This window comes from Geotrypetes seraphini, chromosome 2 (assembly GCF_902459505.1).
Source record: "Geotrypetes seraphini chromosome 2, aGeoSer1.1, whole genome shotgun sequence".
Taxonomy (NCBI): Eukaryota; Metazoa; Chordata; class Amphibia; order Gymnophiona; family Dermophiidae; genus Geotrypetes; species Geotrypetes seraphini.
The window spans coordinates 268,871,507-268,890,027 of NC_047085.1; the positions used below are offsets into that span (position 1 = coordinate 268,871,507).

The window sequence follows — 18,521 nt, forward strand, 5'->3', positions numbered from 1 at the left end:
AGACTATTCCAGCGATCAACCACTCTTTCAGTGAAAAAGAATTTCCTGGTGTCACCTCGTAGTTTCCCGCCCCTGATTTTCAACGGATGCCCTCTTGTTGTCGTGGGACCCTTGAAAAAGAAGATATCTTCCTCCGCCTCGATGCAGCCCGTAAGATACTTGAACGTCTCGATCATGTCCCCCCTCTCTCTGCGCTCCTCGAGCGAGTATAGCTGTAATTTGTCAAGCCGTTTTTCGTATGGTAGATCCTTGAGACCATCCGGGTGGCCATTCTTTGCACCGACTCCAGTCTCAGCACATCCTTGCGATAATGCGGCCTCCAGAATTGCACACAGTATTCCAGGTGGGGCCTCACCATGGATCTATACAATGGCATAATGACTTCCGCCTTACGACTGACGAAACCCCTTCGTATGCAGCCCATGATTTGTCTTGCCTTGGACGAAGCCTGCTCCACTTGATTGGCAGACTATTTGACATAGCAGACATAGTAGACTCTGGGCGAGTCACTTAATCCCCATTGCCCCAAGTACGTTACTGGGACAGTTAAGAAAAAATGCTTGAGTACCTGAATAATTTGTAATCTGCATAGAATTGTAGGATATGTGGAATATAAATTATTAAAAATAAAATAAATAAAATTGTAGTTTAAGACTCTGTTAGCCAACATGAAACATAAGCCGTGCCTCTGCTGGGTCAGACCTGAGGTCTATCATGTCCAGGACTCACACGACGGCCCATCAGGTCCAGGACCTGTATAGTAGCCCTCTATCTATACCCTTCTAACCCCTTTTTCTTCAGAAAATTGTTCAATCCCTTCTTGAACTCCAATACCGTACCATGTCCTATCACTCCCTCTGGAAGCGCGTTCCAGGTATCCACCACCTGTTGGGTGAAGAAGAACTTCCTAGCATTGGTTCTGAATCTGTCCCCTTTTAATTTTTCCGAATGCCCTCTCGTTCTTGTAGTTGTCAAAAGTTTGAAGAATGTGTCCTTTTCCACATTCTCTATGTCCCTTCGTGATCTTGTAAGTCTCTATCATATCCCCTCTAAGTCTCCGCTTCTCCAGCGAAAAAAGCCCCAGTCTCTCTAATCTTCCAGCGTATGAAAGGTTTTCCATACCTTTTATCAAACGTGTTGCTCTCTTCTGAACCAACTCGAGTATCGCCATATCCTTCTTTAGGTACGGCGACCAATATTGCCCGATACAACAGCAGGATAACTTCTTTCGTTCTGCTTGTAATACCTTTCTTGATTATTCCTAGCATTCTATTCGCTTTCTTAGCAGCCGCTCCGCATTGTGCCGACTGAATTTTGGTATAGGCGACAGCCAAACTTGTCCAGTGTGCTCTTCATGTCCCGGGGGCACTGAGGCATAAACTCTGGATGGGATAGATTTTTTCAGTCAACTCTACCACCAGGGACTGATGCTGAAGTTGTGGTTTGTCAAAACCAATGGAAGAGATAATTTTGTATAGAGTGTCCAATTTTTCTGGGAGCTACAGTAATGGTAAAGGGGGTCTTCCAGTTCTTATGCAGAGTCTCTTTGATACAAGAGGCCAACCATGTAATAGTAATCGCAGAAGTTCTTTAGGAGGATCACCCTGCACCATCACTTCTAGTTTAAAGCTCTCTTTAGTAGATTAGCAAGCCTGCTGGCAAAGACTTCTTCCCTTCTTTGATAGATGCACACCATCCCTGCTCAGCAGCCCTTGGAAGATCATACCATGGTCCATGAAGTCAAAACGCTCTCGACGACACCATCCACATAACCAAGCATTCATCTCCAGGATGCGAGCTTCTCTGCCCTGGCCTTTACCCTCGGCAGGGAGGATGAATGAGAAAACCACCTGCATACCTTCTCTCTCAGGCAGGATCGTAGCAGAGGAAATGGCTCTGAAGACCTATGGCAGCTTGCAAAGATCGCTAGCAATGGCAATCTTCTCTACAGCTGCTGATTTTAGGTAAATGGTGTGCGGGAGGCCAGGGGGAAAACACAGGCCTTCAGGGGAGGAGGGCCCTGGTGTAGAAGTGCATGGAGGGAGGGAGGGAAGGGGGGTTCAAAGAGACGTGCATATGCCGGACTTTTTTTGGGGGTGAAGAAATAATGGGTCTAAAAACAGAGGAGAGGGAAAGAGATGGTGGACAATGGGATTTAGGGAGGGAAGGAACAGAAAGTGAGAGAAGTTGGACACAAGGGATGGTGTGGAGGGGGGGGAATAGAGATACTGGATAGGAGGATAGTTGGAAAAAGAAAGGGAGATATGGTGGACCCTGGGATGGTGGAGAAAGATGGAGAGATGCTGGATGAAAGGGTAGTTGCGAAAAGGTGGATCTGTGGATGGAGACGAAAAAAATGAAAGATGCCAGACCTCCGGGGAGGGAAGGGAAACAGAAAGGAAGGACGGAGATAGAAGATGAATGATTAGTACAGAGAAAGAAGAAAGAAGGAGACCTGGCAAGCAAGTTATCAGAAGACAACCAGAGTCGGGGACCAACAAGATTTGAATAATGACCAGACAACAAAAGGTAGAAAAAATAATTTTATTTTCTGTTTTGTGATTACAAAGCGGTATATACTAATGCTCGAAGTATGGAAAATAAGATTCTGGATCTAGAAGCTGTGATGGAAGAAGAGGAGTTGGATATAGTGGCGATCACAGAGACATGGTTCACAGAGAACCATGACTGGGATGTAGTTATACCTGGCTATAATCTGTTCAGGAAAGACAGAGTAGGAAGAAAAGGAGGAGGAGTAGCGTTATATGTTAAAAAACATATTAAAGCCGCACAATTGCAGGATCTGCAGGGCAAGGAAGAGTCACTGTGGAAAGAAGGAATGGTGAATATATTTACATTGGTGTGATATACAGGCCTCCTTCACAGACAGAAGAAGTAGATAGAGATTTAATAGTAGACGTTCAGAATATATCTAAAAAAGGGGAAGTCTTGCTAATAGGTGACATCGCAGCCTACATGTCCCAATAACCAACACAACCAGAGATCCAAACGTCAAACGGAAAATGGAACCAATCCCTTTGGTCTGATCACTACACATACTCCTTCAAAATCAATTGGACCAATAACAAAAGCATTCAAACTACTCATAAAATATTCTGGACTCATAGATGGTCATTTCCCACAAGACCTCAGCGAAATCATCATAACAATACTAAAAGACCCCAAAGGAACAATGGACCAACCATCCAACTACAGACCCATAGTCTCAATCCCACTGTACATCAAGCTGATAGAAGGCCTCATAGCTAAAACCTTAACCTCATACCTAGAAAACCACAACTTACTCCACCCCACACAGTCTGGCTTCAGAACCAAACTACTCCAACTCAAAAGACAATGCAGACAACTAGAGACGACTCACACTGACTCCCAATACAAGCAAGAGTACACTTCAAATTCTACTGCCTACTGCCTACTATTAATGGAGAAAGCCCAACCTACTGGAACAACCGACTAACTCAATCCACTTCAACCCGGCACAGGAGAACCCACTCACTATTCACACATCCGCCAACCAAAAACGTCAAACGAAGAAAACTATATGACAACCTAATGGCTACCAAAGCAGCCAAACTAGACAGCAAATCACCAATTTGCTGTCTTCGACCACAGACTACAAAACCTTCAAAAAAGAAACTAAAACCCTACTCTTCAAAAAATACATAAAACCTATTTAGCACGACCAGTTCCTTCCCAAACTCCACCTACCCACTCTCTACCCATATCTAATATAATATGTTTCTAATTAACTCAACAGGTATCACCTTAAGTTCTCGACAATCCTTATGTAATCCCTACAACAATTCCTATGTAATGTTACAATTCTTGTAATCACCTGACAACTCTTATGTAATCCACCTTGAACAGCATGGTAATGGCGGAATAGAAATCACTAATGTAATGTAATGTATGTCAGATTTGAAACGTATATCCTGCCAGAGCTGGTGTTAGACCGCAAATGTGAGCTAGGATTTAACAGAGAGAGGAAAAGTCTTTTTTGTTTGTTTTTACCACGGCACCAGTGTGGTTAGGAGAAGGCAAAGGGGGTGAAGAAGCTCTAAAATAAACTCACCAGGATGTTTGAAAAAAACATCCAATTGGGCAGGAAAATCGAATCAAAAAATCGATTCAATAGGCTGAATCAAATTTATTTTCCTAAATCGAGCAGCACTAGTTGTAACACTGTATTAGTGGGGTTCTAAGGAATCCAACCCCAGTTGTTATAATAAGCATATTGGAGACTCCAGTGTTATTTCTGTACTAATTTATTTCGGTAAGTGCCAATTTGCAGAAATGAAATTATGTGGGGCTTTTTTTTTTTCCCCAAATTCTTTATTCATTTTTCATCTTACATCAAGTACACAATATTACATCATTTAAAACTTTTACACATCACTTGAATTTCTTTCTATTGTCATTGTAAATACATAAATTTATTCCCTCCCCACCCACCCTTCCCACAAATATTTAAATCAAAAATATCATATAAATATTGTATTCTTATCTATTGATTAAACCTTTAATAGAACTTTATACCATCCCCCCACCCCCCTATGTATAAACATACTGTCAGTGGAAAATGATGTCTAATCTTTACAATAATTTGTCAATGGCCCCCAAATTTTTAAAATTATTATAATTCCCTTTCTGCATAGCAATTATTCTTTCCATTTTGTAAATGTGGCACAACGAATTCCACCAGAATGTATAGCTAAGATTATTGTAATTTTTCCAATTATTGGTGATATGTTGTATGGCGACTCCTATCATAATCAATAGAAGTTTATTATTGCTTGATGAAATTTGACTTTTTGTTCTCATTGACATACCGAACAGAATTGTATCATATGATAGATAATGCTACATGGTTTTCTAATAAACAATTTATTTGAGACCAAATTGATTTCCAAAAGGCCATGATACAGGGAAAATAAAATATTAAATGATCTAGGGTCCCTGCTTCCAGATTACAATGCCAGCATCTATTAGACTTAGAGCTATCTAACTTTTGTAATCGAATTGGGGTAACAAAAAGAACCAAGTTTGTCTCATAGATGCAGACACTGTACATCTCATTCTCCAAGACCAAATTCGTCAAAGCAAGAGGAAAGTGGCTTCTTTTTTTTTTTTTTTAATAATTTCTTTATTGAAAATTTTTCAAAAAACAAACGATACTTGTACAGTCACACAATGTTGTAACATATTTCTTTGAAACAAGGCAAACCAACTCATCAATACACAGTACAAGAGTCCCTAACCCCGCCTCCCCCCCCCCAGAAGTTCCGTGCAGTCCAATGGTCAGTGAGAAGAGTTCACACCATGCAATGTAAGGCTTCCAGTGGAGCAGCATCCGAAATTCTGTGTTTTGACACTGTTTCAGATCATTGACTGAACCATATCCACATCATTCTCTTCTTGGTTGGGCTGAGAACTTTTCAGCACCCCCTTGTAATAGCATATATATATATTCACTGGCTTTGAGGGACCCCAGGATGGGCTTTAAAAAATTATTTTCTGATCAAGCACAATCAAATTCATGGGGAAAACTTCCAATTGTTCATCTGTTTTAACTGTTGCAAAATTTTATATAACACTTTTGTAAACCGTTTTGGCTTAAAACGGTACAGATATTTTTTTAAATAAATAAATTCGCACAGTTTTCCAACTTTTTAAGAGGTTTTTTTTGGACAGCCCTAATGCTGCAGCCAGGACTTAATCTAATTGGAAAAGCCAGCATAGTCCTGATAGAAATTCTGGGACTAATTTGCTACTCTTGATACAAAAGAAGACGAGAGCTTAATGCACTCAGGACCAGTGAAAAAACAGGCCAGAACTGGCAGTGGCCTTCTTGTTTGGAACTCTACTAACTGAGGGGTCCTTTTACTAAGGTAAGCTAGCGAATTAGTGTGCATAAAGTGCCACACAGCCCATAGGTATATGAAGGCTGCATAGCATTTAGTACGCGCTAAAACCATTCATGGACATTAGTAAAAGGACCCCTAGGTTTTCAAAGGAACTGTGCTAAATAAAAGGGAAATATTGTGTTTATTTCCCGACTTGTTTTTCACTTCAGTGGATGTTTTGAACTATCTTTCTTTGCAGAAAGATGATCCTAAGAGGCTGTCTGGACTATGTAAGAAACCCTAGGGCAGGAGAGGGCTAGCCACTGAATTTTATACACAAAATCATTATTAAACCAGAATTTTGGTAATTTTAAATACTGTAATTCACAAATATTTTCAGAATAGCCATTCTAGCAGGTTGTTTCCAGTTAGATTTTTACTTATGTATTTATAATAGGTGGTCTACAGAACTCTTTGCACCTCTGGTTCCAACAGCAGTCCACCAAGGATAGTACTGACATTCATACAATGCTACGTATAGAGACTGCCCATCATTGCTCTAGCAGGTGTGTCCAACCTTTAGGCTTCCCTGGGCCGCATTGGCCGAAAAAAAAAATTTTCTAGGGCTATGCAAACACTGCAGCAAGACAGAGGAGGGAGCCGGCAAGACGGTAAACACCTGGGGGCAGCAGAAGAAAACACTGCATCGCCCTCGACCAGAGCCACACAAAATACTTCACGGGGCCGAATCTAGAGTCTGTCTCAGGAAAAGTCCTTCCAGCGTTTCATCAGACCTGCTCAGCCATATCCCAATGCTGTGCCACCTGCAGGAGGCAACCCTATATACATGCTTCACTAAATAAAATAAACTAGCAGACTGTTCTGTGCTTTCTTAAGGGAGTTTAATCAGGGAAGATAGATTAGATACTGAGATATATGAGTCGTGCTAGACGACTTACAGTGTAATTAAGAAGAGAGATTACAATTCTGTATAATGCAAGGATGCTACAGAAGGCACATTATAAAACCGTTTGAGGTAGAGGATATATAACAAACATTTACTGTATACAGTAAATTTGTGTAACCATTACTCACCTGGCAGTGAAGAATTCATACAGCCCCACACTTCAACCTGAAAAATGAAAACAGTATTCCATGAAATGCGACTTCTTTAGTTTCTTCACTCTGTCTTTAGTAGTGCTGCCCGATTTTCAATTCAAATCAAAAGAATCGATTTGATTTAAAAAAAAAAAAAAAAAATCAGCCTCCCAATTTGATGACCAACTCTCCCCCCGTGCCTTCCTAAAGCAGGAGTGGCAGCGCTGCCTCTTGCTGGCCGTCCGCTGCAGCTCCTGCTTGAGGGGTGGAGGGTCAGTTGGAAAGGCCTGCATGTTCCCCCAGCTTCCCCGCTCTTACCTCAAGGTAATACGGCAGCCTTCAGGATTGCCGGTGCTTTAGCGATCCTTGCAGCTGCCATCATCCTCAGCGGCACGTTCCCTCTGCCGCGATCCTGCCCCTGATGTCAGAGGAGGGGCTGGACCATAGCAGAGAGGACGTGCCGCTGAAGAAGACGTCAGCTGTAGGGATCGCTATAGCACCAGCAATCCTGCAGGCTGCCGTATTAGCTTAAGTTAAAAGCGGGGGAAGATGGGGAAACATGCAGAACTTCACAGGGTAAGCAGGCCTTCGCAGGGGGGGGGGGTAGTATAACAAATTTACTATACTCGTATGTTGAAGATTGAGAGATGCCTTCAAGGGCTGTGCAGAGGGAGGAGAAGGAAGGGGAACGAGAGAGTAAGAGAGGGGAGGGGAGATGCCAGACCTGGGGTGAAGTGAAGAGAAGAGAGAGACCAAACCAAAAAGTGGAGGAGGAAAGCAGAGGAGAGGTGCTGGACTAATGAAGAGAAATGCAAGACCACAGGGAGAAGGGGAAGAGTACAAGAGGGACATACTGCTCCAAAGTAGGTGGGAAGGGTGCAGGATGGAAGGAGAGATAGTAGGAGAAAGTCTGTATCTGGGCAAGGGGATACAGGAGGTAAGGAAGAGAAAAGGAAGAAGCTGGATATGGGAAGAGACATGAAACAGAGAAAAGATGCTGGGCATGGAGGGAGCATAGGAACAGGGACACAGAAGAGAGATGCTGAATATGATAGATAAGGGATTCAGAGGGAGCATGGATGGTGGACAGGGGAAGCTAGGGGAACATGTAGGCCATCGGGGGGTAGGCAGGTCTTCAGGGGGGCCTTGATGTAGAAGTACACGAAGGGAGGGAATGAGGGTTCAAAGAGACGTGTATATACCGGACTGGGGGGGAGGGGGAAAAAATAATGAGTCTAAAAACAGAGGAGAGGGAGAGAAACAGATAATGGGATTTAGGGAGGGCAGGAACAGAAAGGGAGAGAAGTTGGATACAATGGATGGTGTGGAGAGGGGTGGGAATAGAGATACTGGATAGGAGAGTAGTTGGGAAGAGAAAGGGAGAGCTAGTGGACCCTGGGGTGGTGGGGAATGAAGGAGAGATGCTGGATGAAAGTAGTTGAGAAAAGGAGAGATGGTGGATCTGGGGATTATGGGGTCCATTGTTGCAGCTGCGGGGGGGATGGAGATAAAAAAATGGCAAGATACCAGACCTCTGGGGGAGGGAAGGGCAATAGAAAGAGAGAGGACAGAGACAGAAGATGGATGGTTAGCACAGAGAAAGAAGAAAGAAGGAGACCCTGGCAAGCGAGTTATCAGAAGTCAACCAGAGCCTTGGACCAACATGATTTGAAAAATGACCAGACAACAAAAGGTAGAAAAAATAATTTTATTTTCTGTTTTGTGATTACAATATGTCAGATTTGAAATGTGCATCCGTCCAGAACAGGTGTTAGATAGCGAACGTGAGCTAGGATTTTACAGAGAGAGGCAAAGTCTTTTTTGTTTGTTTATTTTGTTTACACTATAGCGCCAGTATGGGAAGGAGAGGGCAAAGTGGGTGAAGAGGCTATAAAATAAACCCACCAGGATGTTTGGGAAAAAAACCACCCAATTGGGCAGGAAAATCGAATTGAAAAATCGATTCAATAGGCTGAATCAAATTTTTTTTTCCTGACTATTTTAGACTATTTGCCTAAAGGTTAAAGCACCAATATGTATGCCTCCTATCTTTTTTTTTTAATCACACAACTCAAGACCCAGCATATAGAGCAGGGGTGCCCAATAGGTCGATTGCGATTGACTGGTAGATTGCCAAAGCAAAGTGAATCGATTGCGGAGCCCATAAACTCGCTTTGGGGCCTGTTCCCCGATGGTGGCAGCAGTGGCTTGGTGGAGGGCAGGGAGAAAGAAAGGGGGCAGGCAGGGAGACAGAAGGAAAGAAGGGAAACAGAAAAAAAGAAAGGGGGCGTGAAGAGAGAAAAAAAGAAAGGGAGGCAGGGAGAAAGAAAGGGCAGGAAGAGAGGAAGAAAAAGTTGGGTGAAGGAATGAGGTCTGGAGGAGAGGAAGCATACAGGCTGAAAGAAGGGAAGAAAGATGGGATGCATAATCAGAAGAAGAAAGTGCAACCAGAGACTCATGAAATCACCAGACAACAAAGGTAGGAAAAATGATTTTATTTTCAATTTAGTGATCAAAATGTGTCTGAATTTATATCTGCTGTCTATATTTTGCACTATGGCCCCCCTTTTACTAAACCACAATAGCGGTTTTTAGCGCAGGGAGCCTATGAGCGTCGAGAGTAGCACTGGGCATTCAGCGCAGCTCCCTGCACTAAAAACTGCTATTGTGGTTTAACTGCTATTGTCTATTTTTGTATGGTTGTTACCGAGGTGACAGTGCTTAGAGTCATCTGCCTTGACCTCTTTGAAAAAACCCCGGAATAGGAATGAGAATTAACATTTTCTCAGCGTACAGTATGCTTTGTTGGTAGATCATTTTGACTTGGTCATTTTAAAAGTAGCTCGCAAGCCCAAAAAGTGTGGGCACCCCTGATATAGAGCTTTTCCCTTTCATATACATAAAGTTGGATTTACTCGATCATCATTCCAAACTCATGCTTAGGACAAGTTACAACTGAAATACTGTAGTAGGTCCTTGTTACATAGTATGCTAAGTAGATACTTAAGGTAATGAATATCAAAGTTGTTTGCCCACATAGGATCAGTAGGAAGAGGGAATTGAACTTGGCTTCACTGGTTCACATTCTTCTGCTTTAACTACTAGGCTTCCACGAGAATGACACGGGGACAGATTCTTCCTAACCCCAAAGGAACTCATTTTCCCGTCCTGGTGAGTTCTTTTCCTGTCTCTGCCCCATTCCTGCAAGCTTTATCCTCATTTGCACAAGCCTCAAACAGTTTAAGTGTTTGAGGCTTGTGCGGTTAAGGTACAGCTTATAGGAATGGGACAGGGACAAAGACAAAACTCGAAGAGACAGGATGTAAAATTGTATTCCTGCGGGGACGGGGACTAATTTGTTCCCGTGTCATTCTCTACTTCCATGCACTTGAGGACAATATTATAGAATCATTTTTGCACTAGTAAGAACATAAGAATAGCCTTACTGGGTCAGACCAACGGTCCATCTAGCCCAGTATCCCCTCTTCACGGTGGCCATTCCAGGTCACACATACTTGGCAAAAACCCAAATAGTAGCAATACTCCATGTTACCTATCCAGGGCAAACAGTGGCTTCCCCCATGTCTGTCTCAATACTAGGATTATAGACTTTACCTCCAGGAACTTGTCCAAACCTTTCTTAAAACCAGTTACGTTAACCACTCTTACCACATCTTCTGGCAATGAATGCCAGAACTTAACTATTCTGCGAGTGAAAAAAATATTCCTCCTATTGATTTTAAAAGTATCTCCCTGTAACTTTATCGAGTGTTCCCTAGTTTTTGTAATCTTTGATGGAATTAAAAAAAAAAAAATGGATCCTCTTGTAACCATTCTATACCACTCAGGACTTTGTAGACTTCAGTCATATCTCTACTTAGCCGTCTCTTTTTCAAGCTGAAGAGCCCTAACCTCTTTAGTCTTTCTTCATACGAGAAGAGTTCCATCCTCTTTATTATCCTGGTCACTCTTCTTTGAACCTTTTCTAGTTCTACTATATCTTTTTTGAGATAAAGTGACCAGAAATGAATGAAATACTCAAAAGTGAGTTCACACCATAGAGTGATACAGAGATGTTATAACAGTCTTGTTTACCATCCATTTTCTAATAATTCCTAGTACATATACAAGAAAAAGTTGATAATTTCCTTTGAGTCTTGCTGGATCAGTCGGTATTGCCCTCCGCCCAAGAAGATACCTGGAAATTCAGTGGCATTGACTGTATACAGTAAGAGTATGGTGCAACTCTGGTGCTTCCAAAACAAAAGAAAAGGGGAACAATCATCTCTAGATGTCACAGGAACAGTTGGTGAAAAGAAAAAATGTTTATTGAGATCAAATATCCAAATATGAAACCATCAACCCTGATTGTATCTGAAGTACAACAAATGCCAATTGCTCATAAGAATGGTAACAAATACTGTCAGAATGGAAACATGTATCGGACCTTACACAGTCCATGTTTCGACGTTCTTTGCCTTCTACAGGGGTCCTTGAAGGAAAGTAAAACAAAAAAATATGATGTGTGATGTAAAAATATGATAAATGAATGGTATGCTCAGAAAAACAATGTGAGTGCTCTAAATCAGTGGTCCCCAACCCTATCCTGGAGGACCACTAGACCAATCAGGTTTTCAGGCTAGCCCTAATAAATATGCATGAGAGAGATTTGCATATAATGAAAGTGACAGGCATGCAAATCTTCTCCATGCATATTCATTAGGGATAGCCTGAAAACCCGATTGGCCTGGTGGTCCTCCAGGACAGGGTTGGGGGACCACTGCTCTAAATAGAACACTGATGAATGGTGTACCTTAATATGATCAAAGAATCAATGTGCGTAAAATTATAATACAACGTATAGCATATCTGATATCCAGAATGGTGAATATATATAATACACACACCAGAAAAATATGTGATCATGAGAATTAGAAAAACTAGAACAAATAAATCGATAAAAGACCGTGTGTGGAAATGCTAATTGTAGGGATGGAATGAAACATGGAGGTGAAGATTAAGATCAGACAAATGTATAGTCGATATGGATCTCTTACCTAATGTTGCACAAGTATGCTATAAAATCTGACTTGTGATGCAACTAAAGAGCAATCTGACTGAAATTTAAACAAAGGATATACTCAAACAAAGGCAATATTTAATGTCTAAAATAAAATAATTAAAAACTAAAAATGGGTGAAATGGTTTTAAGAAATGAACGATGAAATAAAATTGAACAATGGTAGACCATGCTTTGAATAACCTGAAATGTCATAATTGGCTTGATTTTAAGAAGACTATATTATGTTCTTAACCTGGTATTATGCTACGATGTCAGTGAGTGTAGCTTGCAATGAAGCTATTGACTAGCCTAATTAGCGATAAATAAAATTAAGCCAAGGCCAAAATAATATACCATATCTAAAACAAATTAAGTCAAATTAATAGCAGAATCTGATTTGGAAGAAAATATGCTTTGCAGAAGCAGAAATGGAAATGAAATTAAGCTAAGGTCAAACAATATATCACATCTAAAACAAATGAATAGCAACCGTGATGATAAAAGTTTGGCAGAATCAGATGTGAAAGCAAATATGCTTAGCGGAAGCTGAAATAGATAAAGAGTGCATCATTAAGAACGTTGTCCATGTAATGTAAGAACATAAGAACATAAGAACTGCCTTCTCCGGATCAGACCTTCGGTCCATCAAGTCCGGCGATCCGCACACGCGGAGGCCCTGCCAGGTGTACACCTGGCGTAATTTATATTCCACCATATCCTTATATGCCTCTCTTAAGGAGATATGCATCTAGTTTGCTCTTGAAGCCTAGGACGGTAGATTCCGCAATAATCTCCTCTGGGAGAGCATTCCAGGTGTCAACCACTCTCTGAGTGAAGCAGAACTTCCTGACATTAGTCCTGAACCTGTCCCCCCTTAGCTTCATTACATGTCCTCTAGTCCGTGTCAAATTGGACAATGTAAATAATCTTCTCTGCTCTATTTTGTCGATTCCTTTCAGTATTTTGAAGGTCTCGATCATATCCCCACGCAGTCTCCTTTTCTCAAGGGAGAACAATCCTAGTGTTATAAGTCTGTCCTCGTATTCCAGTTTCTCCATACCCTTCACCAGTTTTGTTGCTCGTCTCTGCACCCTCTCCAGCAGTTTTATATCCTTCTTTAGGTAGGGAGACCAATGTTGGACGCAGTATTCCAAGTGTGGTCTGACCATTGCCCTATATAGCGGCATTATAACTTTCTCCGATCTACTCGAGATTCCTTTCTTTATCATGCCCAACATTCTATTTGCCTTCTTTGCCGCTGCCGCGCATTGTGCCGACGGCTTCAGGGTCCTATCTATCAGCACACCCAGGTCCTTTTCTTGTTCACTCTTCCCCAGAGTTGCACCTGACATTGTATACTCGTATTCCTTATTTTTATTGCCTAAATGCATTACCTTGCATTTCTCCACATTGAATTTCATCTGCCATTTCTCCGCCCATGTTTCTAACTGACACAAGTCGCTCTGGAGTTTCTCTCTATCATCCTGCGATCTGATCGCCCGGCATAGTTTTGTATCGTCTGCAAACTTGATGATCTCACTGGATGTTCCTTCCTCTAGGTCATTGATATAAATATTAAAAAGGATCGGCCCAAGTACCGAGCCCTGGGGCACACCACTAGTCACTTTCTCCCAGTCGGAGAACTTCCCATTTATGCCCACTCTCTGCTTTCGGTTTTCCAGCCATTTGCCTATCCATCTTTGTATATCCCCCTCTATGCCATGGCTATGTAGTTTCCTGAGAAGTCTTTCGTGTGGAACTTTGTCAAACGCTTTCTGGAAGTCCAAATATATTATGTCCACCGGCTTCCCACTATCGATTTGCTCGTTCACGGTCTCAAAAAATTGGAGTAAATTAGTCAAACATGATTTCCCTTTCCTGAATCCATGTTGACTGGGTTTCATTAAGTCATATGCGTCCAAGTGCCGGACTATGCTATCCTTGATCAGTGCTTCAACCATCTTGCCAGGGACAGACGTAAGACTCACAGGTCTATAGTTGCCCGGTTCCCCTCTCGATCCTTTTTTGAAAATTGGGGTGATGTTCGCTATCCTCCAGTCGTCCGGTATCTGTCCAGTTCTGATTGTCAGGTTTGCAAGTTTTTGCAATAACTCTCCGATTTCAACCTTCAATTCCTTTAAGACTCTCGGATGAATCCCATCCGGTCCAGGGGATTTGTCGCTTTTAAGTTTGTCGATCTGATAGTATATCTGGTCTAAGTCCACTTCAACTGTGGTGAGGCTGTCTTCTATTTCTCCTGCAAACACTTTCTCCGCTTCAGGTATTGTTGAGGTGTCCTCCTTCGTAAAGACGGACGCAAAGAAGGAATTTAGTTTGTCTGCGATTTGTTTATCTTCCTTGACGTACCCTTTTCTTCCCTGGTCGTCCAGGGGTCCCACTGCCTCTTTTGCAGGTTTTTTCCCTTTCACGTATATAATAGGATATGGGTTGAAAAACTGATATCTATACACCGTGCTTTTAACAAGCTGTTTTTAACACCATAGTAAACATACTTGAAAAATGATAGAAGATACTGCGAACTAGTGCTGCCCAATTCGCTGATTCAAATCGATTCACTTTGGTGAATCGATTCGAATTGATTCATTGTCCGAGAAAAATCGGACTCACCAATTCAGCGACCCCCCCCACCCCTCACCCTGGTGAGACCTGACATACCTTTGAGGCCTCCTATAAACAGCAGCAGTGGTGCTCTGAATGGGCTGCTTCGCAGTCTTCCCTCTGCCACATCACTGATGCAGGTCACGAAGCAGCCCATTCAGAGTGTAGCTACTGCTTTAGGAGGCCTTGGAGGTATGTCAGGTTTCACGGTGGGGTGCTGTTGCACAAGGGGATGGGAGGAGAGGGAATAATATTGCACATGATAATGGAGGGGAAGAGAAAGAGAGAGAAACAAATGTTGGATATGACAGTGAAAAGTAGAAAAAAATAATTTTATTTTCTATTTTGTCAAATTTGAAATGTGTATCCTGCCAAAGCTGATGTTCGACAGTGAGCATGAGCTAGAATCTAATAGAGAGAGAAAAAGTATTTTTTATTTTGTTTACACCACAGCACCGGCGTGAGGTTGGAGAGACTGCAAAACCTGCTAGGACGTTTAAAAAAAGTGCCTGAATGGACAGGAAAAGTGAATTGAAAAATCTATTCAACAGGTTGAATCAAATTGAAAACATTTTTCCTGAATAAGGCAGCACTACTGCGAACATCTAAAAGACATATGCGATTGCTAGGGAATCCAGCATGATGCAACTATAAAGGCGCCAAGGACTCAATCTATGGTCTATGATGTGCCTATATTAGAATCGGCTAAAGCCCTATCTTTAAATATGAATACCGTATATACTCAAATACAAACGGAACCAAATATAAACCGAGATAACCTTCCCCCCTAAAAAGGTTGACTCAAATATAAACTGGGGGGAGGTTAATATTCAAGTGCAGTGCCCTGTCCTGCCAGGCTCTGCTTCCAGCCCCCTCCCTCCCCTGCCATGCTAATCTCTGTACCTAGTCCCTCTCTGCCCTGCCAGGCTCTGCATCCATCCCCCTCCCTCCCCTGCCAGTCTCTGTACTCTGCCCCCCTCCTTCCTGCCAGGTTCTGTACCCTGTTCGCCCTCCCTCCCGATGCCTTACAGGCCTCCATCGGGCCTAATTTTAACAGTTTTTATCTCCCTCCTGCCACCCTGCTCCCCCTGCATACCTTTAAAATCCCTGGTGGTCCAGCAATAGGCCGGGACAGGAGGGATCCCTTCCGTCTCCTACCCCCGCCGACTTTAAACAACTTTTATCTCCCTCCCGCCACCTCCATGTAGTTGTTAAGTCCCTAGTGGTCCAGCGGTGAATCGCAGCATGAGCAACCTTCCTTCGCTCCTGCCCGTGCAGAGCTGCTAACTAATTGGCTGCTGCGAGTTCTCGTGGGACAAGAACTCGCAGCAGCCACTTAGCTAGCAGCTCTGCACGGGCAGGAGCGAAGGAAGGTTGCTCCTGCTGCAGGTCACCGCTGGACCACCAGGTCTTACCGCAGGCCTGGCAAAGGCCTGTAACAGGTTCGGGAGGGGGGCAAGTCAGTACTGACCCGAATATAAACCGAGACCACCATTTTTGGGCCATTTTTTTGGTCCAAAAATCTCAGTTTATATTCAAGTATATACGGTATTTATGTTAAACTTGAAAAAGTTGAAAACACTTACATGAAATGTACTTTGGTGATCCCGACGCCGCTTGGCTGTGGGTGAAAAGGACGCTGAGATTAGGAACATGGATATGAAAATCAGGTATTTGTGCGTGATGATGTAAAAGGTGCTTGCCAATGTACTGTAGTCAAAACAAATCTAAAAAACTTGAACATTAGAGCTTCATTTTGTATTACAGATCATCATCATACATCAAGATCATAGAAGCACACTAATATATCAATGTTATAGGTAATAGATCCTCATCATAGACCAACTTCAAAAACCTGGAACATCATCATAAAACAGACTATGCAACACCATAAGAGAGCCACAATATCCAAGTAGTTGCAGAACATGAAGCAATATACAGATCAACATTATAGATCAAAATAATGGAATAGATGACCTTGTAGATCAACATTCAGATTTCCAGACCCCTCCAGGTTAGGAAACTCATCCCCAGAAAGTATCATCAATGAAGTTAGAGATATCCCCCAGCCGCTATACAAGGCCAAGAGGAAATATTTTCAGTCACAGTCTTCCCTGATGAGTCTTGGACTCAACTACCAGTACTCAAGGAAAACACACTATTGGGAAGAACTACAATTTCACATTCCTTTTAATCCCACTATACTGAGAGGGATGTATCAAACCTTTAAATGACCCAAGGTGAGAGGAAGGCCAAACTCCTATAAACATGCTGCTAACAAGGTATCTTCCCTCAAACTAAGCCACCTCCCTAAGAAGAAGAGATGCCTAAGAGGACATACCCTACTGTAGGATGTTTCAATTTTGAAAAATATGATTTTTAGTACCAATCTACATATCGCACCACAAGAGTGTACCTAGGAAAAGGCAGCATCTTAAACACTGCAGTGAGCACTAGAACACCAACACATACATTGTAAAACTAAACAAGCCAGATCCCGCACAGTCAATTGGTCCTGTAGTCAATGCCAACTGAAAACTATGTCTTTTTCATACACACAGAACAGAGATACACCCTCGCCCAAAATGGAATAATCACAAACTAAAAATAGAAATATGTAGACAAAAGTTAAACTGATCCGCCAAGAAACCAGACCCTGGATACAATGCAACACCACAAAAAACAGTAACACATGTCCTCTAATACAGTGCAAAATATAAAGACAGTAGATGTAAATTTGAAAAAACTGATACATAACAATCACCACTTTATAAATTAACAAATAAAAATAAAACAAATAATGAGATATAAAAAAATACAATTTTATTGGACTAATCCCCGTAAGCTCGGTCCCCATCCCCGCAAACCACCTGATTCCATCCACACAAGCCTTGAATTGTTTATATTAAAGTATAAAAAGAAACAATATTCTGTACAATTGTCAATTTATAAATCAGCGTCTTCTCCCCACTCTCTTCCCCATTTCCCTTCAGCATCCTCAGCCCACTCTCTCTCCACTTTCCTTCAGCGCACGCACATAAAAACAAGCAAGTAATTTTATATCATTTTCATTCTATTCATTCATAGAAATTAAAGTCTAGATAATGCCAGTCACATAACAAAACATGATTTTACAAAAATAATTCCCTGCAGTCAAGCCTGCAAGGATTATTAGATGTCTTTCAGCAGTTCCCCTCCCTCCCTCCCCCTTACCTTTGTGGCCAAGTCAAAATGATCTACCAACAATAAAATTTTAAAAACACAAAGCACGCTGTACGCAGAGAAAATGTTAATTATCATTTATATTCTGCGGATTTTCAAAGAGGTCAAGGCAGATGACTTTATGCAATGTCACCTCAGTAACAACTATACAAAAATAGACAAATATTCCCCCTCCCTTTTTACTAAACTGCGATAGCGGTTTTTAGCGTAGGGAGCTGCGCTGAATGCCCCACGCTGCTCTCGACGCTCATAGGCTCCCTGCGCTAAAAAACTCTATTGCGGTTTAGTAAAAGGGGGCCATAGTGCAAAATATAGACAGCAGATATAAATTTTCAAAACGGACACATTTTGATCACTAAGTTGAAAATAAAATCATTTTTCCTACTTTTTTGTCTGGTGATTTCATGAGTCTCTGGTCCTTCTTCTGATCCTTCTTCTTTCTCTCTCCCCCTGGCTCCCCTCTTTATTTCTGCCTTTCTTTCTCTCTCCTCCTGCCCCCCCTCTTTCTTTCTGCCTTTCTTTCTCTCCCCCTTGACCCCCCTCTTTATTTCTGCCTTTCTTTCTCTCCCCTTGGTCCCCCTCTTTCTTTCTGCCTTTCTTTCTCTCTCCCCCCTGGCCCTCCTCTTTCTTTCTGCCTTTCTTTCTCTCCCCCTTGA

General features: G+C 42.1%; 1 protein-coding gene across 6 annotated transcripts in view; it reads right to left on the minus strand.

The window, feature by feature from the left end:
• The window catches only part of RECK (reversion inducing cysteine rich protein with kazal motifs), a 381,558-nt gene that overhangs the window by 298,333 nt on the left and 64,704 nt on the right, over nucleotides 1–18,521 (minus strand). For 4 of the 6 annotated variants that reach the window (XM_033929631.1, XM_033929632.1, XM_033929629.1 and 1 more), the window contains exon 4: nucleotides 6,960–6,996. In XM_033929631.1, coding sequence (XP_033785522.1) covers nucleotides 6,960–6,996 — 37 coding nt within the window. Of the gene's footprint in view, nucleotides 1–6,959; nucleotides 6,997–16,229; nucleotides 16,265–18,521 lie in introns of all 6 variants that reach the window. The other 2 variants (XM_033929633.1, XM_033929634.1) reach the window with 2 other exon arrangements.